The sequence below is a fragment of the Leptopilina heterotoma genome, unplaced genomic scaffold, assembly GCF_015476425.1.
Source record: "Leptopilina heterotoma isolate Lh14 unplaced genomic scaffold, ASM1547642v1 Lhet_287, whole genome shotgun sequence".
Classification (NCBI taxonomy): Eukaryota; Metazoa; Arthropoda; class Insecta; order Hymenoptera; family Figitidae; genus Leptopilina; species Leptopilina heterotoma.
The window spans coordinates 338,945-365,530 of record NW_025110994.1 but is presented as its reverse complement, the minus strand read 5'-3'; the positions used below and the strand labels follow the sequence as shown (position 1 = coordinate 365,530).

Here is a 26,586-nt window from a genome sequence, read left to right as displayed (position 1 = left end):
TCTCGAAGGATTTGTGAGTAACCGCGCTGCTATTCGGCGACCGGTGAGACAAGGACAGAGTTTTGGTCGGGATAAAAACCGCTACTACTTCTTCTTTTACTACCACTACTACGATCATCCAGCAGCTTTGGGATCGCGCTGCGCGGAAGGTTACAGGAGAACACCAGGCCCGAGTTCGGTAGGGAGGTCCCGGTCCTCCAACCAGAAGAAGCGGAGACCTTTAGCGTTACACTACGACCTACCGTCTTCGGTCTACTATTCGGGCTACCAAGTACCAACCAACCGGAGGTTTCAGTCGACGCCGCGCACCCAAACGGTCCAGACCTGTCAGCCTTTTCCTTACGCATACGCAAAAACCATATCCCCAAGTCCTTTTAATCGTGCTTCGATTTTAATATTCTGTCAAAGGATTATAACACGTTCTTTTGTTATCGAGAAATTTTTTGCGAAACTTCACATCGTGTTTGTTTGCCATTCATCACTAGTGCCTTTCACTTACCGCTTCTTCAGCATTCGAAAATTTTCGTAAGTTCTTTTATTATTAATATCTAAATCTAAAGTGTTCCTTCTCAATTTTCCCAATTTATCTCTATAGTCTGGTAAATTAATTTACAAACCGCGAAATTGACCGCTTGGTAATTAAAACCCGTGAATTATTAATACAATTTGGAAATTAATAATTAGATTCGTACATTAATCGTACAACTCGTAAATTAATCATACAATTTAGAAATTAATAATTAAATTCCCAAATTAATAATTCGTAAATTAATAATTGGTAAATTAATTATTTAATTTGCAAATTAATAATTGGTAAATTAATTATTTAATTCCTGAATTAATAATTCGTAAATTAATAATTGGTAAATTAATTATTTAATTCGCAAATTACTAATTAGTAAATTAATTATTTAATGCGTAAATTAATAATTGGTGAATTAATTATTTAATTCGTAAATTAATAATTCGTAAATTTATAATTGGTAAATTAATCATTTAATTCGTAAATTAATTATTAAATGCGAAATTGATAATTAAATTCATAAAGTAATAATTAACGGATTATAATTTTAAACAATTATAATTATTCCTAGTTAATTAGAAATTTAGAATACTTATTGACAGGAGGATAATTACTTCCCAGTGTAATTGAATTGTAAATAATTTCTCCGATAGGTAGTAATTATAATCGATGTAATTAATCACCTGGCAATTAATCAAGTTCCCATTGCGTAGAATTGGTTTAAAAAAATTTGCAATAATTATTCAGTGTTAATTACAAAGTGCGTTTATTAAAAACAGAACTTCATCTCCTCGATCTTTTTGAAATTGTCACCAAATTATCCAATCGAACAGATCATACTTTGATCAAATAGAAATTTTAAAACTTCCATCCTCTAAAAAATTCTACCATCTTCATTTTTCTTCACCGAGAAAAAAATTTTTTTTTAATTCAAAAATAAGTAGTCAATCAAAAAAATATTTTTTAAATTAAACACATTTTATGATATTTTAAATTGAACGTATTTTTTATTGAATCAAAGTTTTGTATTGAATCAAAGTTTTCTATTGAATCAACCTTTTGTATTGAATCAAACTTTAGTATTGAATCAAACTTTAGTATTGAATCAAACTTATTATTTATTGAATCAAACATACTATGTATTGAATCAAAAATAATTTTTAGTTTTAACTGTATAACAAGGACAATTAAATTTGATTTAAATATATAGTCTTCTCAGTGAAATATTTATTTATATGTGTAAATTATATTCCCACATTTTTTGCTTAAAATAATTGCAAACCTTTAGAAAATTAAAAAAATAAAAATTGAAAATTATGTCCATCAATTTGGAATTGATTACAAAAAATTCTAAACCCCCTTAAAATAATTGGGTTTAAAGAGTATAAAAGGAGGGTTTAAGGGGTATAAAGAAAGGGTTTAAGGGATTAAAAAAAATTGTAAACACTTTTAAATAAGTGGCATTTAAGGATTTTAGGGTTTACGAGGGGTACAAAAAAGTGTTTACTCCGTAAAATTCTAAAATTAAAAAAAAACTTTATTTATTTTGTCAAAGAGTAAATTTTATTTTTTATTTAAAATATGTTAGCATAAATTAAATTAAAATTCGTTAAGAAATTAAAAATATTAACTTAAAATCTAAAACAACAAGCATAAAAGTGATTAAAAGAAATGTTCCATTTTCTCAGCGCGATTGATATGGTCGGGGCTCCACCATTTTTCTTTTTGATATCAAAGAAAAGGGTCTCGGAACAGGGTGGAGGGGCCCTTTTGGGAATCAGAATCGAACGGAGTAAAAAAAAAGAGAGAAGAGGGGTGGGGGGAGATTGTGGTCCAGGCCCATTGGAAGTATAGTAGTCGGTAGCGAGTGGTCTAAAACCGGTAGCTGGGATTTTAGCACAGGGCGGTGCACAGTAGCCAGCTACTCACTTTTGGTTGGCTAACAGCGACCGCCAACAGGAAGTGCTCCCTTCTTATCCGTGAAGCGGTGCACGCACAGTAGCCGTTCTTTGGTTGGCTTGCTCCCTTCTTATCCGTCTTATTCAACATATATACACAATCCAAGGGACGAGTCACAATCTCTGTTCCTTCGACCGACACCGTCGGTTGGTTCCCTTCAATTCAATCGCGCGCACACGAAATAAAAATAACAAACGCCAGAAGTGAATTCAATTCGCCCTCCCACTTATATTGTTTTATACACTTGTCTCTTTTGATTTTTGACGATTGGCCCTTTCTTTTCTTCTTTCATTCTTTCTTCATTCTTTCACTCTTTTAATCCTTTATTCTGTCTCTATTGCTTACTTTCATTTTGTCTTTTTTTTACTTACATTCATTCTGTCCTTGTTTACTTTCATTCTGCCTTTTTTATTCACTTTCATTCTGTCTTTTTTACTTATCTTCATTTTGTTTTTTACTCATTTTCATTCTGTCTTTTATACTTCTTCATTCTCTTGTTTTTAATCATTTTCATTATGTCCTTTTTACTCACTTTCATTCTGTCTTTTTTACTTACTGTCATTCTGTCTTTCTTATTCACCTTCATCTCTCATTTTTAATTACTTTCATTGTGTCTTTTCTACTCACTTACAATCTGTCTTTTTACTCACATTCATTTTGTCTTTATGACTTTCTTTCATTCTGTCCTTTTTTCAATCTGTCCTTATTTCTCTCTCCTTTTTTTCTGCTATCACTTTTTGGATGAAAAAAACAATATTTGCCTTATTTATAATTATTTTTGACATATTTATAATTATTAATGTTTACAAACATTATTTGAATATATTCTGTAATTTTAGTTGCGCTATATAATTTCAGTTGCAATGAAATTTGTTGCGCAATAAATCTCGAGTTTAAAACGCAATGTCAAGAGCTTTGCTATGGAGAAAATATAATTTTACATTGGAAATCGCATAGGTCGAGTATTATATGCATGGCTCTACTGTTTGTTATAATAAAGCGTGATACAAGTTGGATTGTAATTAATAGATATAAAGAAGCTCTTGTAGTGAGCCTTCTTTATTTTTTTATTGTAATTTCTTTTGATTGATAGTCATCGGTTTGTGGTTGACCTTCCATTACATTTGTAATTATTCTTGAATTAAAGCGCGGCATTTATGGTACAATGTATTATTATAAAAAGTCTCCGAGATTCAAATGAATAAAAAAAAAGAAAGAAAGAAAAAAAATTGTCTTCACTTTGTAATTGTATTCAATAATAATAATTCTTTACTTTCTTTACTATTCACTAGTCACTTCTTCACTTCATTACTTTTTCACTTCTTTACTTGAAAAACACTAAATAATACTACTGTTTTTACAATTAATTATTAACTATTAAACTAATTATATTTTACTATTCTACCAAACTAATATTAGGAAGTTTAGCGGACATTAGGAAACTTTAGGGAACTTTAAGGAACTATTTAGACAACTTTAGAAAACTTTCTGAAACTTTAGGGAACTTTAAAGAACTTTAGGTAACTTTAGTGAACTTTACGGAACTTTAGGAGACTCTATGAAACATTAGATGAAACTTCAGGAAACTTTAGAAAATATTAGTAAACATAAGGGTACTTCAGGAAACTTTGGCAGACATTGGAAACTTTAATTAACTTTGGGAATAACTTTAGGGAACATTAGTGAATAATAGGCAACTTTAGGAGACTTTAGGATACATTAGGCAACTTAAGGAAACTTTAGCAAACATTAAGAAACTTTAGGAAACTTTAAGGGACTTTATAAGGAACTTTATAAAACATTAAAGAACTTTAGGAAACTTTAAGGGACTTTATAAGGAACTTTATAAAACATTAAAGAACTTTAGGAAACTTTAAGGGACTTCATAAGGAACTTTATAAAACATAAAAGAACTTTAGGAAACTTTAAGGGACTTTTAAGGAACTTTATAAAACATTAAGGAACTTTAAGACACTTTGGGAAATTTTAGCAAACATTAGGAAACTTAAAGGGACTTTATAGGGGAATTTAGGAAACTTTAGGGCACTTTATGAAGCTTTAGGGAATTTTAGGAAACTTAAAGGTACTTTAGAGAACTTTAGGGGAAATAAAAAAGCTTGGACGGACTGTATTGGTAACTTTAGGGAACTTTAGGAATTTTTAGCGACCATTAGCCAAACTTTAGGAAACTTTATGAAACTGCAGGGAGCTTTAGAAAACTTTTAGAAACTTTAGGAAACTTTAAAGGGCTTTATAAAACATTATTAAACTTTAGGGTACTTTAGGAAACTTCAGCGAACATTATGAACCTTTAAGGGACTTTATAGGGAACTTAGAAAACTTCAGAGTACTTAATGAAGCTATGGAAAACTTCAAGGTACTTTAGAGAACTTTAGGGGACTTTAAGGTGCTTTAGGAAACTTTAGCGAGTACATTAGACAACTTTAGAATACTTTATGAAACTTTAAGAAGCTTTAGGAAACTTTAACGAACTTTATAGAGAACTTTATGAGAACTATAGGAAACATAAGCTAGTGTTAAACAATTTTAGGATACTTCAGAAAACTTTAGGTAACTTTAGGAAACTGTAAGTAACTTTTTAGACTTTTAGGGAACTTTGTAGGTAACTTTATTGAACTTGAAGTAACTTCAGGGAGCTTTAGGAAACTTTATGAAACTTCAGGAACCTTTTTGTGGATATTAGAAAACTTTAGGGAACTTTAGAAGACTTTGTGAAACTTCAGTGAACTTTTAGCGAATATTAGGGAACTTTAGTGGACATTAGGAGACTTTAGGGGACTTGAGGGAACTTCAGTAATCATTAATGAACTTTAGGTAACTTAAGGAAATTTAAGGCAACTTCAAGAAAGTGTTGGGGACTTTAAAGGTAACTGTAGGTAGTTTCAGGGAACTTCAGAAGACTTTATGAAACTTCAGGAAACTTTAGCGGCTTTAAGGAATCTATAGCGAATATTTAGGGAACATTAGCGGATATTAGGAAACTTTAGTCAATTTCAGGAAATTTTAAGGAACTTTAGAAAACTTTGTATGTAACTTTAGACAACTTCAGGGAACTTTAGGAGACTTTATGAAACTTAAGGAAACTTTTAGGGGACATTAAGAAACTTTAGTTAATTTCAGGCAATTTTTGCGGACATTAGGAGATTTTAGGGGACTTTAGGGAGCTTCAGGAAACATTAAGGAACTTTAGGTAACTTAAGGGAATTTTAGGAGAATTTTGGAGACTTGAGGAAACATTAAGTAAGTTTAGGGAATTTTAAGGGAATATAAAAAATTTTAAGGGACTTTTGAGTACTTTGTAGGTATAACTTTGGCAACTTCAGGGGCCAAATTTTTATTAAGTTTTTATGAAACTTGTAAGGAATTTTTGGTAACTTTAGTGAACTTTTTAGGAAACCTCAAGGAACTTTAATGATATAAACGTGACTTTGTGGAATTTTATGAAACTTGTAGGGAACTTCAGGAAACTTTAATGAACTTTGGGTAACTTAGGGAACCTCAATGAACTTTAGCCGTATAAAAGTGAGTTTGTCGAATTTTATGAATCTCTAAGACTTTAGGGACGAAAGTGTGAAAAAAAAGAAAAAGGAAAGTATAAGTGAAACGAGAGAACTTTAGAAAAATGCAAATAATGGGGAAAAAAGGGTGATAGAAGTAGTGGGAGAGAGTAAGAAAAAGAGAATCGAGGTGAGAGAAAGGTTAAGTGTGAATTGAGGGGAAATGAAAGGCTGCAGGGTAGTGAGTAAGGAAAAGAGTGTGTGAGAGAGAGAGAAGGAGAGAAAGAGAGAGAAAACTGCAGAAGCGTGCGTAACACGGTTGCCCAATTAGACCCCACTGCACCGCCGTCAGGCTTACTAACCAACCGGGCTACGCCCCGGCACGCTTATTACTCATTCGGACACGCCACTTTATTCGAGTATGCGCTTACCCGACGGTAGCTCAAGTTTAGTTCCTGGCACAATGGTCGCGATCGACCCCAGGGGCCTTTTTATTACTGTATTCTCTCTCCAACACATCGGAACAACCCACATTTTTTTTTCTCCCAACGAAAACCGCATTCCAATTTTCAAACCTCTAATCGCTGAATTCTGATCAAAATAAAAACAATCTTGATTTATACACACAGAATTTTTCAAACCAAAATCCCAATTCTAAAACAAACAAAAAAAAAACCCAAAAGTAAAAGGGTGCATGTAAAAGAGAATAACTAGTCAGAGAAAATTAGGCGAGAAATTCTTCCAATCTTTTTTTTCCACAGTTCGAGAATGCAGTTATCAGAGATTCGGAATTTTTTTTTATTTTGGTAGAATTGGGATTTTTATGGTCCTCTGGATCCGATAAGTGTGTTAGATTTATGATGATAAAATTTTTCGGTAGGAAAGGTTTACAGTATATATATATATTTTTTTTTGGGAAAATAAAAAGGAAATTTTTTTCTTTTTGCCTTTCAGCTAATTTTTTGAATAATGTGTTAATTAGAGAATTTATTACTCTAGTATAAATGAATATATACAGTATATATAAACGAATACATTATACAATGATATGAATTATGATAATAATCTCTACTGTTTCATAAGCACTTGTGCGGTACACATGTTGACCTCACGTTTGTGATTTATGAACTGTAAAGGATATTACTTGCAAAAATATCGCTTTTAATTATATGTTGATCATAGATCATTTTCATTTTTAGATGTTTCTTTCTTTAAAATTATAGCTGCCAGTGAAAAATAATTTGGTTTCGGAATTAATATTTCCTTTCTCCAAAAATTTCGTAACAGAAAATTTAACTTAGTACAGAAGAAAATTGAACAATACAAGAAAAAAAATTTTTTTACAAAAAAATTCTTTTTTTGTATTGTTCAATTTTCTTCTGTATTTATTAGATCAACTTTTTTGATTCAAAATTATTTTTGGTAAAAAACTGACAAAAATTAAATTGACTAAATCACAACTGTATATAATTTATTACTATACAAATGAGAATTTACTAATTCATAAAAATGTGTCTGGTACGTCTTTAGTGTCAAATATATACTTGAGAGTAAATAAAGTAAAATCCTTTGGATAATAAATAAATTTTTACGGATTTGAAACCACACACTTAATAGTATAGAGATACTGTAACCGCAAACAATGTGAAAATGTTTTTTTTAGAAATCTTGATACACGTTATATTGTTATTTTTGTGATTTCCTTATTGCTTCAATTCTTGGGTAATTGACAGTGAAATAAAAAATTTTATTTGACTTCAATTTTTTTTTAATAAACTTTGGGAAATTTTAAGCAATATTTGTTTTGAGGTATATAGTTAGAAAAGTTCCAATTTTACTCACTTTGATGTGAAAGTGGGCAAAGTATTTACTTTTCGTCCTAGAAATTTGCTATTTCTGAAACTGGCTGGTTCATTAATTTTTTGACGTGGAAACTTTATGGAAACTCTATGAAACTTTAGGGTATACTTTAGGAAACTTTAGGGGACTTTATGAAACTTTAAGGGAATTTATAGGAAACTTTAGACAACTTCAGGGAACTTTAAGGAACTTTAGGGGACTCTAGGAAATCTTAGGGAGTATTAGACAACTTCAGACTTTAGGAAACATTAGGTAACTTCAAGAAACTTTAACGATCATTAAGAAAGTTTAGGAAACTTAAGAAAACTCAAGCAGACATTTGGAAACTTTATGAAACTTTAGGAGACTTTAGCGAACATTGGAAAGTTTTTGTAACTTTTTGAAACTTCAGAAAACTTTGAGCAGATATTAAGAAACTTTGGGAAACTTAGGGAAACTTTGGTGGATATTAGGAAACTTTAGAGGACATTAGGATATTTTAGGAAATTTCAAATTTTTTAAGGAACTTTAGGAAACTTAAAGGGACTTTATATGTAACTTTAGGTAACTTCAGGGAACTTTAGATGAATTTATTAAACTTCAGGAAACTTTTAGTGGATAATAGAAATCTTTAAGGAACTTCAGGAAAGTTTAGCGGACATTAGGAAACTTTTAGGAGACTTTAGGTAACTTCAGGGAACTTTAGATGAATTTATTAAACTTCAGGAAACTTTTAGCGGATATTAGGAAACTTTAGGGAACTTTAGATGACTTTGTGAAACTTCAGGAAACTTTTAGTGGATAATAGGAATTTTTAAGGAACTTCAGGAAACTTTAGCGGACATTAGGAAACTTTTAGGAGACTTTTTAAAACTTCAGGAAACTTTGAGCGGATATTAAGAAACTTTAGAGGACTTAAGAAAACTTCAACGGATATTAGAAAACTTTAGGGGACATTAGGAGATTTTAGGGAACATCAGAAATCTTCGAGGACCTTTAGGAAGCTTTAGGGTACTTTATATGTAACTTCAGGTAACTTTAGGGAACTTTAGATGACTTTATGGAACTTTAGGAAACATTAAGGAATTTTTAGGTAACTTTAAAGAGTTTTAGGGACTTTATGGATTTTTAGGGAACTTCAAGAAACTGTAGGGGACTTTAAAGGTCACTTTAGGTAAATTTAGGGAACTTTAGCAATTATTGGAAAACGTTAGCGGACATTAGGAAACTTTAGGAGACTTTATGAAATTTTAGGAAACTTTGAGCGGATATTAAGCAACTTTAGGGAACTTAGGGAAACTTTGGCGGATATTAGGAAACATTAAAGGACTTTATAGGGTACTTTAGGAAACTTCAGGGCACTTTATGAAGCTAAATGGGACTTCAGGAAATTTTATGGTATACTTTAAGGAACTTTAGGAAGATTTAAGGGATTGTTTTGGCAACTGTAGGCAATTTTAGGAAACTTTAAAGAACTTTAGTAGACTTTAGTGAGTATTAGACAACATTAGGAGACTTTATGAAACTTTAGTAAGTATTATACAACTTTAGGAGACTTTTTGAAACTTCAGGAAACTTTAGAGAACTTTAGAAGGACTTCAGAAAACTTCTGCGAGTGTTAAGCAACTTTAGAAGATTTCAGGAAGCCTTAGCGGACTTTAGGAAAGTTTATGGTGCCTTATAGGTTACTTTATGGAACTGCAGGAAACTTTATCGAACAGTAGGAAACTTTAAGGAAATTTAGAAAACATTAAGGAAGTTTATAGGGAAGTAAGCGAAACTTCGGTAGATTTTTTGGAACTTCAGGAAACTTTTAGTGGATAATAGGAATTTTTAAGGAACTTGAGGAAACTTTAGCGGACATTAGGAAACTTTAGGGGGTATTAGTAAGCTTTAAGGGACTTAATATTCGCTTAGGTAAGTTTGTTCCTTCTGAAACTGTGCAAAGTGGACGCTTTTCTCACTCTACGAGTACACCAATGCGAAAAACGACTATTTTCCGCACTTGTGTAATAAGAAGACATTTTACACCCTCTTCAGAGTGGGTAAAAGTCAACTTTGCGCACGGAGGTGCAAAAATTGCTAGTTTTTCAACAGTGTTAATACTTATTCTTACAGAATAGTAATAATTTTGCTTTGAGTATTGTACATAAGAAAAATTGGCAAGAAAAATTGTTAACTTTACAAGTAAAGTCTCTTATGGACTTTAGGTCCGTAAGGGACCTAACAGCAAAAGTTGTTAACTTTAAAGCTCGCTTTAAAGCAAGCTAAGTTAACTTTAAAGTTAACAACTTTTGTTGTAAAAGAAAGAGCGAAGGGACTCTTGGTAGGAAGTTAACTTCTGACCATTGGGGTATAGAGCAATAGATCCCCCTGATCGGTGGCACCATGTTCATATTAATCGATCCCACAAGCGTATACATAAACACCATAAAACATAGTCAATTCGATCTTGTCCACAGGTAGCTCGCCGTGCGATCAAAGTGCGATCCATCGTTGGCAATACCGAGTCAGTGTGATCTCACTCCCGGGAGCCAACAGCCAACCAGTCAGCGTGACAAGAAGCGAGGGAGGGGAGATAAAGAGAGAGGATTGCCGTGGGGCCAAGCAAGCGAGAGAAAAAGAGAGAGAGAGAGAGAAAGAGACTTTTGCCCAAAAGAGTGACTGCGAAGCCACTAAAAGAAGAGGAGAGGGAGAGACACAGTCTCGAGGCGATAGCAAAAGAGAGAGAGAGAGAGAGAGAGAGAGAGAGAAAGCAATATAGTCTCAAGCAAGCAGGGAGCGGTGGGAATTTATAAGGATGTTCGCGATAATGCCGATGGAGACAGAGGGGCAGGGCAGGGAGTTCGGCCGGCGGCAGAAGATGCGAGCCAAGTGCACCGTCGAGTTCGTTTGCAAGTACTGCCAGCGACGTTTCACAAAGCCCTACAACCTGATGATCCACGAACGCAGTCACAAGGACGACGTGACCTTCACCTGCGAGGTCTGCGGCAAATCCTTCAAGCGGCAGGACAATCTCAAACAACACAGGTACTGTCAACAAACTACAATCGAGATAGTTGGCTTCTGTGATATGAGCTTTTTTCACGCTTTTTTCGCTATTTTAATATTTTTCAGAAGCACTTTGCGACGGCGGCTGCGCAATATAAACTGGGTCAAAAACTACCCTCCCTCTTCTTTAATTTTCCATTTTTAACAAAAGAGTTTTTTTCTGAATTCCAAAATTATTAAGAAACACTCGCACGCCGTCGCAATGCTTCCTAATCTATTTGCTAATGATAATAACACTATAATAATACTGATAATAGAAAAAAAATAATAATAATACTGATAGTGATAATAATAATTATAATATAGTATTAATTGAAACTATCACTCGGCCAAATTTTAATAATAAAAATAATAGTGATATTTATTAAAAAATAGTGATTATAAGGGTGATCCGATTATAATGATAGTAACAGTAATAATAATAGTAATTATAATAAAAATAATAATGACAATGATAATGTTATTAATAATAATAAAAAATAGTAATGATAATAATAAATAATTTTTCTTTTTGTAAAGAGGGGCTATAAATTATAGATTTCTTTTTCTTTTTGTTTTGAGAAGAAATAATAATAATAGTAAATAATGGTGGCTTGCGAATGGGGAAAGTTGGGGATGTAGTGGACAAAGGACTCGGCAGTGAATAATTAAGTGATTAATAATTCAAGTCACTTGTTGCATCATCGAAAAATTAATCTACTTGCTCCAATATCTATAAATACTCAACTCTAATATTTTTGTAATTATTTTGTAAAATATTTTTTATTTACATTTATTTTTTATCCAACACAATTTTGTTAAAATCAAATTTTTTAAATTCAAATACACTCAAATTAAAATTAACCATAAGTATAATTCGATTAATTCTGCTAATTAGTTGACGTTAATTGATATTAATTACCAATACTAATTACCATTAATTGGTTAATAATAATGACATTCTAAATATTAACACGAATCAAATTACTAATTTACATTAAGTAATGATAATATATTTTTTTAATTATATAGCTATTAATTTATAAGTTTGAATTAATTTGCATATATATTAATTAGTCGCAAATTTATCTGAATTTCATAAATTCTAAATTTGAATGTAACATTTTCTTTGAGCAATTAAATAATTATTATAAATAAATTAATCAATTATTATAAATTAATTAATTAATTAATTACTATTATTCATTAGCTAGATAATTATTGTAAATTAGTTCATTATAATTAGTTAGTTAATTCTCAGTAAATAATTGTTATCATTAAATGATTGTTACTAATTAGTTAATTATTATAAATTAATTAATTATTTATTTATCATTTGATTCCTTTTTGGTTAATTAATAAATTAATTTGTCAATTATTATGAATTTATTAATTATTTATTAATTAGTTGATTCCTTTTTGGTTAGTTAATAAATTAAATTGTCAATTATTAGGTATGAATTAATTAATCATTTACTTATTAGATGATACCTTTTTGGTTAATTAATAAATTAATTAGTCAATTATTATGAATTAATTAATCATTTATTTATTATTTGATCCCTTTTTGAACAATAAATTAATTCAGATAATTTAATTAACCAATTGTTTTTAGTAACTTAATCAATTATTGTTAATTAATAAGTTAATTCAGATAAATTAATTAATAAATTGTTTTTAATTACTTAATCAATTATTGTTTACAAATTAGTAAATTAATGTTAATTAATTAATTGTTTTTCACAAATTAGTCAATTATGATTAATTAATTAATTATTTTTAACAAATTAGTCAATTATGATTAATTAATTAATTGTTGTTAACAAATTAGTCAATTATGATCAATTAATTAATTGTTGTTTTCAAATCAGTAAATTATGATTAATTAATTAATTGTTGTTAACGAATCAGTTAATTATAAATTAATCAATTATTATTAATTCCTTAATTAATTATTGGTAATAAATTGGGAAATTCTGACCATTTAATTAATCAATAGTTATTAATTACTTAATCAATTACTGGTAACAAATTGGTCAATTATGTTTAATTAATAAATTAATAAATTGTTGTTAATTTATTAACTATTTATTATTAACAAATTAATCAATTCTAAAAATTTAATTAGTCGATTTTTATTAATTACTAAATTAATTATTGTTAACTAATTAATCAATTGTTATTAATTTAGTACCAAATTAAATAATTCTGATAATTTAATTATTCAATTGTTATTAATTACTTAATCCATGATTGTTAACAAATTAGTCAATTATGTTAAAATAATTTATCAATTATGATTAATTAGTCAATCAATAAGTATTAATTTATTAACCAACTATTAGAAATTAATTAATTGGGTATAATTTATTAATTATAATAATTTATTTAAAATTAATTATTTACAATTAATTATTTACAATTAATTGTTAAAATTAAAATTATTAAAATTAATATTATTAAAACAAAAAGGTTGATTAAAATTGATTCACAGTAGTCGAGGAATTAAACCCACTTTTTGGTGTAAAAAAATTTTTTTTCTTGTAATTTGGTTTTGAATTGTCATTTGCGAATAGATTGCTGCATATTTTTCATCCAGGGAGAAGAAAAGTTTTTATTTGCTGTTCCGCTATCTAAGTCGAGAATTTTTTTTTCTTTATAAATATAAGATATATTTAATGATGTTCGTCATGAGTGATGAACACTTCCAATGATTCACTTTTCATTCATGATTAATTTCACCTCAGAACAAAGAGAGTTTTTTATACGCTGTAATTAAAATATCAATGCTTGATCCTTCATGTTGAGGAACGTTGAATAGTAATTTATCGTTCTCGTTTGTAATTTTTTTGCCTATTTTTTTTTTTTTTTGCTTCTTAATTTTTCAATTTTATTTTGTCTCAATTTTATTACTTTTTGGAAAATTTAGTAAAAAATAAATAAAAAATAAATTTTATTTCAGAAGAGTAGAATTTTATTTTTTTAAACATTTAATTCTGTTTTTTGATTTTAATTTTTAAATTTTTTAATTTTTAATTTAAAAAAATAGTAAAACTTAGGGGAAAGATTCTTTTTTTTCTCTCTGGATTGAAAAATGGTTAAAATTTTAAAATCAGAATTCACACGAAACTGAAGATACGAGAAACTTTTTTGATGAGAGAATGTGAAATGAGAAAGAATTGTGCGGTATATAGGTAAAAATTGAATTAAAAAATTTTAATTTCGACGCGCACACACATCAAACTCCCGTTTTGCAATGACAATTGATTAAAATGAAGAAAAAAAAAGAAGAAAAAAAAGAAAAGAAGGCGCAAGATCGATAGACCTTCCATATGTAAACCGGTTAAACAGCTTTATTCATTTTTTTCTTTCTTTTTTTTTAATTTTTTTTTTCAGTTTCTTTTTGTTTGTAAATTGAAATTAGCTCTTCTGCATTGTGAAGAATTATTTCCTGTCGACAAAAGCAACATAAAGGCTAGCCGCGGTCCCAAAAATTTAAATAGAGAGGAAAGCTGACACTGTCCAGTCTAAAACATCTTTTTTTTTTTCATTCGTGTAAACTTCGAAACTTCTCGCCATCATCCATCACTTTTTTTTTCATTCGATACCATCTTTTCACTAGTCTTTCTTATTCTTTTGAAATTTAGAACACGATTTTTTTGTTCTTTTCTTCGTTAATTCAATTCACCTAGTTTTTTTTTTTTTTGAAAAACTCTCCTTTTCTTTGTGTATTTTTCATTTATTCTAATTTTCTCCTTTGTAAATAAATAAATAAATAAATATTTATAAAATAATGGTCAAAATTCGAATTCGTCACTTAAAATTGATTCCATTGTTGTGAAATAATTTTTTTCTCTTTTAGAAAAATTCAATTCAATGTAATAGAAAAATTAAAAATTTAATTAGTTTTATTAATAATACTTATTAATGAAATTCACTAAACAAATTCGTTGATTCACTTTTATTGTTATTAATTTTGTTGTCATTAAATATTTAAATATTTTATTTTTATTATTAAATATTAAACACTTGATAGTAATTTATTTATTAATTTACATAATAATTTACTGAATATTCGAATTATCATTGTTAATTAATAATTAATAATTAATATTTAGTAATTAATAATTAATAATTAATAATTAATAATTAATAATTAATAATTAATAATTAATAATTAATAATTAATAATTACTTAATTAGATTTATTTATTATTAATTTATAATTGTAATTTGTCATCAACTAATTCTAATTGAATATACAATTTATTAACTCCGATCAATTATATAGTCAATTTACAAAAATTTATTAAAGAATTATTTACATTGAATGAAATTTTTATCGGAGGATTTATATTACATAATTAGAATAACGTGTTTAATTGAGAGAAGACAATGGAATATTAATTCGAATCTAGATAAAAATACGATAGATCGGATCATAAATTCCGGTTCAATTCGTGAGCACACAAAACCTGTCGGTTTAGATTGAAATAATTTATTGCAAAAAAAAAAGAGAGGCACTATTGCACATTGCCTACTGTGCGCGATCGAAAAAATTTGTTATTTTCAAGGTGAACTGGTAAAAATATAATTTTATCAATTTATTTCAATAATTAACAATCAAACAATTATTTAACATGTAAAAAATTCTACAAAATTTTTGAATTATGATTTTATTATTATTATTATTATTATTATTATTATTAAATTATAAAATAAGGCAAATAAAATTAAAATAATAATTAAATTATTAGTAGTATTATTAAATTATTATTGTTATTAAATATTTACTTGTATTTTATTATTTAGAATATAAAAAAATAAAAAATGAAGAATAAAGAATGTAAATACGAATAATCTTCTCATTTTTCGAGTGAATTCTGTGACTTGATCTACGCTTTGCTTTAAAATATTAATATTTAGTTTATAGGTTTGTGATTCCATATTTTCTTCACTTTTAAGTTTTTTTCAAAAAAAATTTTTTATTTTCTAAAAATTATTTCTTAATAATTCTTTCGGACTTTTTTATGTCCGTTCGATGACATTAAAAGTGGAGAAGGAGAGAATTTCTTTTTTTTAAATAAATTTTTTAAAAAATAAAGAAGAGTATATGGATTCGCACGCCTACCAATCGAAAGAGTACATTGAGAATGAATTGCACATGCACGAACATTGCACAATTAATTACTTCTTAATGGAAAATAACGGTCTCTTCTGGAATGATCAGCATGGGAACTTCATAACATGACTACATTTAATACTTTGTGAGAATCCTTTCCTTTGAGTCGCGCGAACCTTCACGAACCAATGTTCATTTCACTTTCAAGCACACTGTCTCGAATTTCATCTCATATGCATATTTTTTATGTACATAATAATATTCCAAAAATAAAAAAAGAGAAAGAAAAGAAAAGAAAATTTGTCACATTCCTCTAAAAGACTTAAAAACAAATTTTCTAATCTTTATAAACAAAAACTGTTTTCTTTCCCTTTAAAAAATATTTGCCAAATGAAAATGATTTTCTTCCCATTTAAAAAATATTTGCCAAATGAAAATTGTTTTTTTTTTCATTTAAAAAATATTTGTTTTTAAAAAAAAATTGTTTTCTTTCCCTTTAAAAACTATTTGCCAAATGAAAACCGTTTTCTTTCCATTTACAGAACATTTGCTATAAATAAAAAAATTTTTTTTTTACATTTAATGAACATTTGCTATAAATTAAAAAAATTGTTTTCTTTCCGCTTAAAAAATAATTGCTAAATAAAAAAAAAGACTTTTTTTGCGGGAAATGGGCAGTAATAGTAGAAATTAAGGGAGAGAGAGAGAAAGTAAAAAAAAAATAAATTTCTGATGGTGGTTACTAATAGATACCTTGTATATGTAATGGCGGCGGTCTTGTTTTCTGTTCTGTTGTAGATGTGGGTGGCGGTGAGCGGGAGCTCTGAAACCTCCTGTCTTCACACACAAAAAAATGCACTCTTCTCTGATCTCCCTAATTTTCCCGCAAAGCAAACAAAAAAAAAAGAAAAAAAGCAAAGAAAACAAAAATTTTGAAAAAGAATCGAAAAAGAAACCGCCACCTCGATTCCTCCCCCAGCATCCCTCCCAGCATGCCCTTTTTGCACTGTTTTACTAACACGCACTATTATGATTATAAAAAAAAAAAAAAAAAAATTTTGAAAAAAATTGAACACACATCCTCACCTTCCGTTTTCGTCAATCTTTGTTCCAGAAGTATACACTCCGTTCCCTACAAGGGCTCCAACGGCTACTCCAATGGCTATTCGAATGGCTACTCTAGGTACTAGAAGCCATCCAGCCATTCCAACAAACTCCGTAGATTTTTTTTTTTTTTTTGAAAATGTAGATTTTTAATATTCCTTTCCCTATTCTTCCTTCTGTCCTCGATGTTTCCTTCTTTCTTCGAGGTCCTCCTGAGCTTTCTCACTAGTCCATCAATGTTTCCAATTTTCCTTTTTTCTTTTTGTCATCCTCCATATGAATCATTGATTCGACTCATTTTCGAGTCGTGAAATTCGAATCATTCGAACGAATCATCCGAAAGAAAGAATCCTTGCAAAGAATCTTTTTGCTATGTGGATTCCTATTTGACTCAATATTTTTGAGTCAATATCTTTGACTCAATATTTTGACTCAATATCTTTGACTCAATATTTTTGAATCAATATCTTTGAATCAATATTTTCCATCAGTATGTTTCAATCAATATTTTTGAATCAATCCTTTCTGAATCAATACTGTTTAAATCAATCCTTTCTGAATCAATACTTTCAGAATCAATCCTGTTTGAATCAATCTTATTTGAATCAATCCTTTTTGAATCTATCTTGTTTGAATCAATCGTTTTCGAATCAATTCTGTAAGATTCAATCGTTTTCGAATCAATTCTGTAAGAATCAATCGTTTTTGAATCAATCCTGTTTGAATCAATCGTTTTTGACTAAATCCTGTTTGACTCAATCATTTTCGATTCAATTCTGCCTGAATCAATCATTTTTTAACTCAATCCTGTTTGAAACAAAATTTTTGAATCCTCTGCTTTGGATTCGGCTCTCTTGATTCTCAGATTGTACCTCGAATTGATTCACTTTTTGAGATAATTATCCTAAAATAATTGTCATCCTTAAATAATATCCTCATCCTTATTCAAATAATTTTTGATTCCTAATTCAATTTCCGTTAGTAATTTCCTTGAAAAGAAAAAACCAATTCACTCCGCTTCGTACCAGTTTATATAAATCTAAAGCCAAGATCCTTCTTCAACGAGTCCCGGGGAATCAACATATGCAGTGAGGTTCGACGTCCAAAGGATTAATGCAGACATCACAACCATTTTGGAAATGCGTTACGAGCAATTATAATATTCATTTTGGATGGAGGAAGATTTTTTGCGAACGCTTGGATTTGTATCTATGTTTTGTACTATATTTATACATATATATATATATATATATATTTTATCCCAATGTGCAATTTTCTATTCATCAAAAATTATTCGCCCAAAAAAAAATTATTCTTTTTTAAATTTTATTTTCTTTTTTCTATTTGATTTCGAAAAATATTGAACGAAAGTTTACAACGTGAAACCTGACGATTTTCAATATTGTTACATATGGTAAATCGTCAGATTTGACGTTTGTAAACTTGAGTTCAATAAAAAAATTGGAATTTCCGAGAAAAAATGAAGTGTAATTTTAATAAGGAAAGCATAACTTATTAATTGTAATTTATTTTTTTCGAAAATTAATTATTTAAAATCGACTATATTTATAATATTATCGAAATTGAAGGAAAAATTGAGAGAACCGGTTGTGAAATATTTTTAGCTTTATGGAAATTTAATTATTAAAATTCGAGTGACATGGTGAATTAAAAATTAGTTTTTAAATCTGTTTTTGTTGATTTATTTTTTTTTGTTATTTAGTTTTTGTTTAATTAATTTTGGGACCTATTATCGCAAAGTGGACTTTGAGTTTTTTTTCAAACCCTTTCTGAATATTTTCTACGAGGAAAAAATTGACTCGTTGAAGAGCCGAAGAAATAAGTGGATGCAGCAAAAATATTATGAAAAGAAAGAAAAATTAATGGATGCACTTAAAAATTTTGAAGTTGAAGAGTTGAAGAAATAAGTAGATGCAGTAAAAATATTACAAAAAGAAAGAAAAATTAATGGATGCACCTTAAAATTTGGTTCCAGATCATCAAAAATAATGGATGCACCTATGTACTATTCGTTCCAATCTGTAAAAATTTTCGAATGATGAAGAATTACTTTTTTAAGAAGGTGAAGAGAAAAACAAAAAGGTGAAAAATAAAAAGAAACAAAAAAAAAAATTACGAACGAAAATCATTCGAAATAGAGGTGCACCTAAAATTTTGGTTTCAGTTTGTATGCAAAAAATTATCAAAATCATTTAGAAATTTTTAAATCTTTGATCATGAAATGTTTTTTCTTTAAAAAGACGAAAAAAAAACAAATATAAGAAAAATAAGAAGAAGCATTTAGAAATTTTTGAAAGGATATCAATAAAAATAATAGATGCACCTAAAATTTTGGTTCCATTTTCTTTTCTATAATCATTATTTCGAAATTTTTAAAAATCTTTGATGAAGAAATGTTTTTTTTAAGAAGACGAGAAAAAAACAAAAAGGATAAAAAGAAGCATTTAGAAATTTTTGAAAGGATATTAATAAAAATAGTAGATGCACCTAAAATTTTGGTTCCAGTTTCATTTTTAAAATCATTATTTAGAAATTTTTAAAAATCTTTGATAAAGAAATTTGAGAAGATGAAAAAACACAAGAAGGAGAAAAATAAAGAGAAGCACTCAGAAATTTTTAAAAAGATATCATTAAAAATAGTAGATGCACCTAAAATTTTGGTTTCAGTTTCTTTTCTAAAATCATCATTTACAAATATTTTGAGACAATTATTGAAGAGGAGAAAAATAAAGAAGAGGAACATGATAAAATGTTGTTGAAGAGAGGAAACATGAAGAAGAGGAGAAAACTGGAGAAGAGGAGTAAAAAATAAAGAAAAGGAGAAAAATAAAGAAGAGAAAAATAAGGAAGAGGAGAAAAATAAGGAAGAAGAGAAAAATGAGGAAGAAGAGAAAAATAAAGAAGAGGAGAAAAATAAGGAAGAAGAGAAAAATAAGGAAGAGGAGAAAACTAAAGGAGAGGTGAAAGATAAAAAAGAGATAAAAGATGAACAAGAGAAGAAAGGTAAACAAGAGAAAAAAAGGAAACACCAAGAACATTGCGAAAGGAAAACGAGATGAAACCAAATAATGGATGCACCTAAAATTTATGATTCTAACCATTCGCTACAATCATCATCAGCCATCCAAAAATTTTCAGAAAACTCTTCTTTTCTTTAAAAAAAAAAGAGAAAAAGGACCAAAAGGAGAAAAAGAGTTTAAAAAATCACTAAAAATTTGAAATTAGTTGCAAAAAAAGAAGAACAAGAGATGCACCTATTGCTAAATTTCTTCATCCCTCATACCAACTAAATTCAAACACTAAAAACAATTTTCAATTGTTGAATTCAATTGAAATTGACACAAAAATCATTACTAAGAACACGAAGAGCTTTCGAACCAAAAAAAAAAAAAAAAAAAAACTTAAAAACAATCAACAGGAACTAAAAAATAAAAAAAATTTCCAAAACAAAAAACCACAATACACAAATATATATTTAAAGGAACAAAGTCTCAAAGACTATCTTTTTAAAGTCCCCCGAAGAAACAAGAAGATTAAGGACGTTCTCCTCGAGGCTCATGTCCAAAATTGGACTACATAATAATGGTCAGTTGAGATGGTGAAGATGCTACCAAAGTTTAGTGATGTTAAGCTACTGGTGAACCACGCCCAATCCCCAGGCGACGTGCTCTCTTCAACCGGATACCCATAACCCATCTATCGGAAGCTGTGAGATCAAGTCTAAAAGCAAAAAAATTTAAAATAGAAGGAGGAAATTAATACCTCATTAAAAGTACTAAATAAATTTTCCCTTTTGTTATTATTCTCTCCCCACCTTTTTCAGGGGGCTTAATTTTTCTTCTCCCATTTTTAAGGGGGAGATTAATTTCTTTCTCCCCTTTTTTAGGAGGATTAATTTTCATTTTTCCATTTTTAAGGGGAGATTAATTTTCTTCACCCCCTTTTTTAGGGGGATTAATTTTCTTTCCCCCCTTTTTCAGGGCGATTAATTTTCTTTCTCCCATTTTTAAGGAGGAGATAATTTTCTTTCCCCCTATTTTTCGGGGGGATTAATTTTCTTTCTCCTATTTTTAAGGGGGAGATTAATTTTCTTTTCCCCATTTTTAAGAGGGAGATTAATTTCCTTTCTCCCATTTTTAAGGGGGAGATTAATTTTCTTTCTCCCCTTTTTTAGGGGGGATTAATTTTCTTTCTCCCATTTCTAAGGGGGAGATTAATTTTCTTTCCCCCATTTTTAAGAGGGAGATTAATTTCCTTTCTCCCATTTTTTAGGGGGATTAATTTTCTTTCTCCCCTTTTTTAGGGGGATGAATTTTCTTTTTCCCCTTTTTTTAGGGGAAGAATATTTTCCTTATTCTATTTTTGAAAGGGAGGTTAATTTTCTTTCTCCCCTTTTTGAGAGGAGAGGAAAGAAAAAAAGGGGGGAAAGAAGAAAAGGAAAAGAAAGCAGACGAAAATTTTTCCAAAACCAAAAATTCCAAAACGGGAAAAAATTGACCTTGAAGAATTGGAAACATACAGAGCATCGTCGAAAGTCACATATTGTCCCGTGTCTCATTGGCTTCCAATGGATAAACATGCGAGCAGAATGTCACTTCAATTTCGACCGGTCTCAATAAACTGACGAGCACTAGGATCGGCGTAGACATCGAGCTCGATCAAGCGGAATGGCACAAATAATTAATTGCATTTATAAAGCACACAAGCAAGAAATGACCGCGCGTCCGATCGTGTTCGCGGTGGGTCCCAGATTAATCTTGCGACATTTTTTTTTTTTTTTTTTCATTTTTTTTCTCCTCTTTTTTGAATTCATACGGTTCTCTCATATTTGACCTCTAGATTTCGAAAATCTGCCCCCCACTTATCAAGGCACAAAAAAAAAATTTTTTTTTCTTTCAACGCACTTGAATTTTTGTACCGGTGAATTAATATGCCCTCCCACTGTCATGGAGAAAGTGAACAAGATTCGATAATGCAGAACCGGTTTTTTTTTCTTATTTAACCCTTTCTTGTTGTATTCGAATAGGTTCTGGATATCAATGATTCTGTTTTATTTTTATTTTTTTTCCCCTTTATATTGTGCGATAGGAAAAAATCCAACAAAGTGTATTTATGCAATTAACATATAAATATATATAGAAATGTGTATGAATGACAGTGATGCAATATCGATATCGGAAAATTGTCACATTTCCTCTCAGTGTTTAAAATTATTTTCTTAATTTTTTTAATTATGTTTTTTTTTTTTGAGAGAGGAATATTCCGCTTCTTAAAATGGGTGGATTTTAATTTATATTCAAATCTTCTTTAATAAAATTTGTTTTTCAAAAGGTTTTTTCTCACAAGTGAATTCTAAAACTTTTTTAACAAATTTTGATTGTATTTTTGTAAAAATTTCAATTTCTGAAATTAATTTCTCTAGCAGAGTAAAATTTTTAAATTTAAATTTATTTTTGTAAACATTCTAATGAACGAAATTTAATTCCTTCTTTTCCATAATTCAAAAATATTATTGTAAATAATTTTTGAATAATTTAAACTTTAAGTGAAAGCCAAAGTTAACGTGAAAGTCAACGTGAAAGTCAAAGTCAAAATAAAAAAATATAAAATTAAAAACATTAAATATTAAAAAACGATTCAAATTAAATGATTGAAAGTCAAAAACATTTCAGATTAAAAATTTGAAAATAAAAACTTCCAAATTAAAAATTTTTCAAATAAAAAGATTCAAAATCTAAAACATTTTAAAATAAAAATTTCAAAATTTAAAACATTACAATTTAAAAAATATTAAATTGAATTATTTTAAATTAAAAAAAATAAAATTTATAAAAATTGAATTAAAAGAAATTAAATTTAATTCAAAAAAATTTGTAAATAAAAAAATAAAGGAGTTTATTTATTCTTAAAGTTATATTTTTGTTTGCAATGATCAATAGTCAAAAATTAAAATTACAAAATCGCATCCCAGGCAGTAAAAAATAATTTATAAAATCTTCAAAATTAATAATTTATGTTTTTCATTGTCATTACAGTGAATAATTTTTTGAAACTATCGATATTAAAAGAATTTTGATTTTTTTATGGATTTTCATTAATTTTTTGAAACTATTTATAATGAAAATATTTTTACAACATAATTTCGTTCATTTGAACGGGGAAAATATTTTTGAACCCATTTTTCTAAGAAAAATTACTAAAAATTTTGTAATTAATATATATTAATACTAATGAAAATATTTATTAGTAGAAATTAATATTTATTGAAAAAAAATTCCAGAAATTGAATTTGAATGAAATGGAAAAGACTTGAGAGAAACTTTTTTTAGTCAAAAAACTTATTAAAAAGTGAATTTTATTAAAAAATTTTAGATTTGAAGAAAATAAATAATAATAACTAGAAAATTAAAAATTTCTTTTTAGAAAATTTGCCCACTTAATTATATTATTATTTACATCGAAAAAAATGATTTAAAAAAAAATGACACAAAAAATAGAAGAATCTTCTAATATTGAGAATATACTCTTCCCGGTGATACTTTTGTATATTTTATTATTCTCGATATTAAAAAAAATTGATATTTTCCAGTTATAAAAAAAATATCAAAATGTTGATATTGCACCACTATTGTAATATATTTCAGTTTCGAAAATTTGCGTTATAAGTAAATAAAATAAAAAAAAAGTTGTATTCTATACATAGAAATTAGTCTTAAAAATCTATTATTTATTTTTCGTTTCTCGGCGATTATATTATTTTTCAATTTTCGTTCCTCTTATCCGTTTTTCTTTATATATACTCGTTTTGCTTCGAAAAAAGCCAAAACATTGAAAATGTGGAATATTTATTATTAAAATATGTAAAAAAAAAATTCGAAAAGCACAAAGAAGTAAAAAGAAAAATTTGGCCAAATTTAAATATTTCGTCCTTTCAAGAAAAAAATTCTTCTTCTCCTCACAGAATTTTCCTTAAAAGAGGGAAAATATAAAGAAATAAAATAGAAATAGAAAATGTAAAGAAAAAGTAAAGAAAAAGGTAAAAAAAAATTTTTTTTCAAAATGGACACATTTTTTTGAAAAATGAAATTTTTTAATTTGGCAAATTAAGAAGAAGAAGAAGAAGAAGAAGAAGAAGTAACTATGGCGCCTCGATTCTATCGAGATAGAAGCTTATCAGTTCCCTTCTTTTGCTCGTAACGCGCTTTCTATTATTTTTTTTTTATGACAAAAAAATTATTGTGATCTATTGTCAGATTTTTTTTTCGTCAGGAGAAAAAATGTTTATAATTATTAATTGAAAAAAATCGCTTTCTTTCCTTTTAGAAATGTTATTAAAAAAAAACTTCCAAAAAAATGAGACTGCAGTCGCGCTTTGTAAATAGCTTAACGTATTACTGTGTTTTTAATATTATTATTGTGTATTGATAATTGATAATTATAATAATTATTATATTATAAATATTACGAGCACTATGAATATATATTATATATTATTATTTTTATTATTTTAATTATTATTATTATTATTTTATATATAAAATAATAGAAATTAGTCATTTATTTTAGCACTCGATAATTAGGATTTCAATTCAATCATACGATTTGAGATTCTTTCAGTACATAGTACTTATGGAGTGATAATAATTTTATTTTCAAATTCGATTTTCATTTTTTAATTATATATGAACGTATCGTGTGTTGTACGTTAACTTTGCGCACATGAGAACCGAGAATATATTTATATTATATAAATATTTTATATGCGATATATTATATATATTTTTTAGAAATTGAGAATTGAATGCACGTGCTGTATGATGATGTTTTGTTAGAAAACTTTCAAAAAGAAGTAACAAATGTCCGCGTGCGTTTTTGGTCAGTCAATATGTAATATTTGTAATTGCGGTCGTGTTTATCGGCCTGTCAATAAATTTTCCAGTCGAACAAAAAATTAGTTACATTTGGTTTATTATTTCCTTCCTTATCCTTAATTTTCTTCTTCTGAATTCGTAAAAATGGTAAAAAAATTTTTTTTTTTCATTTTTCTTCATTAAATTTTCACTAAATTTATTTTTTAACAAATAAGGTTCATCTGGGGATCGATTATGCAATTTCACTTCTACTTTGACTTACATTTTCACTTTCACTTTGAAATATTTTTATTTCCACTTTCACTTTTACTTCTATTTTGGTAGATTTTTATTTTCACTGTCACTTTGATAGATTTTCATTTTTATTTTCACTTTCACTTTGAAAGACTTATTTTCACTTTCGTTTTCACTTTCATAAATTTGTATCTTCTATTTCATTTACACAAGATTATTATCTCTACTTTCACTTTTACTTTTATAGATTTTTATTTTAACTTCCTGTTGAAGTGAAACTGAAAATAAAAATCTAACAAGCTGAAAGTGAAAAAAGTGAAAGTGAAAATAAAAATTTACCAAAATAGAAGCAAAAATAAAAGTGAAAATAGAATTCTGTCAAAGTGACAGTAAAAAAAAGTAAAAATAAAAATCTGCCAAAGTAGAAGTAAAAATAGAAATGAAAATAAAAATTTATCTAAGTGACAGTGAAAATAAAAGTGAAAATAAAAATCTACCAAAAATAGAAGTAAAAATGAAAGTGAAAATAAAAATCTCCCAAAATAGAAGTAAAAAATGAAAGTAAAAATAAAAATCTTCTACAATATGAGTAAAACTAAAAGAGAAAATAAAAGTCTTCCAAAATAGAACTAAAAATAAAAAATCTATCAAAATGAAAGTGAAAGTCAAAATAAAAATTAAATTACACAATTGACCCTTTTTTTGTAGATAAAAAAATTGACTCTATTTTTTTGTAGATAAAAAATTAAATATGCAAATCTCGTACTGAGATTTTTTTTTATTCAAAACAGACAAAAAAAAAATATTTATGGAGATGACTGCGGTATGGTAAATTTTACAATATTAGTGTCAGCAGTTGAGGAATACCAAAGAAGAAATAAGAAGAGCAAATGACGCAAAAAATTACAGGTAATGTGAGAATGGGAGTTGACAGAAAAAATATATTATTTAAGGAAAAAAGTAAATAAAAAATATTTCTATAGCGCAAAAAACGGTACAGCTTGTTCGACGAGTCACACCAGGGATCAGTGTCGCATGCAAATTATACTTGTAATCAAAAATTTTATACTGCATTTGGTTACTATCACGTTTATGCAAATAGCCTCAGCTACCTTTTCATGATTACGACCTAAAAACTTGTTTTTCGTTTTATTCTCATCTTCAAGTACTTTTACCGTTTGCTCATCACTTTGATTTACGCTCAGTTATAATTTCTCTCTCTCTCTCTCTCTCCCTCTCTTCAAAATGTTTCATCTTTTTTTTTTATTTTTTGAAAAAACGGTTTTTTTGTATTTACAATTTTTTTCGCCATTCAATTTTTTTTCCCCTTTTGGTAAATTCAATTTTTTGAGTATTTTCAATTCT

General features: G+C 28.0%; 1 protein-coding gene across 2 annotated transcripts; it reads left to right on the top strand.

The window, feature by feature from the left end:
* On the top strand, positions 1–22,521 carry LOC122504285 (protein drumstick). 2 transcript variants are annotated; one of them, XM_043615322.1, is made up of 3 exons: positions 1–525; positions 10,302–10,869; positions 16,790–17,093. In XM_043615322.1, the coding sequence occupies exons 2-3, from the start codon at positions 10,640–10,642 to the stop codon at positions 16,803–16,805; spliced, it is 246 nt and encodes an 81-aa protein (XP_043471257.1). In that variant the 5' UTR covers positions 1–525; positions 10,302–10,639; the 3' UTR covers positions 16,806–17,093. The 2 variants fall into 2 exon arrangements, with proteins under 2 accessions (XP_043471257.1, XP_043471256.1); XM_043615321.1 differs by lacking the exon at positions 16,790–17,093 and adding an exon at positions 17,106–22,521 and having other exon boundaries at positions 15–525.
* Positions 22,522–26,586: the final 4,065 nt, after the last annotated feature.

Bases quoted from the DNA above. Each gene is read 5' to 3' on its own strand.
- LOC122504285 (XM_043615321.1), top strand. From the start codon at position 10,640: ATGTTCGCGATAATGCCGATGGAGACAGAGGGGCAGGGCAGGGAGTTC. The intron at 10,870-17,105 runs GTACTGTCAACA...TCTTTGTTCCAG, and splicing joins GACAATCTCAAACAACACAG to AAGTATACACTCCGTTCCCT.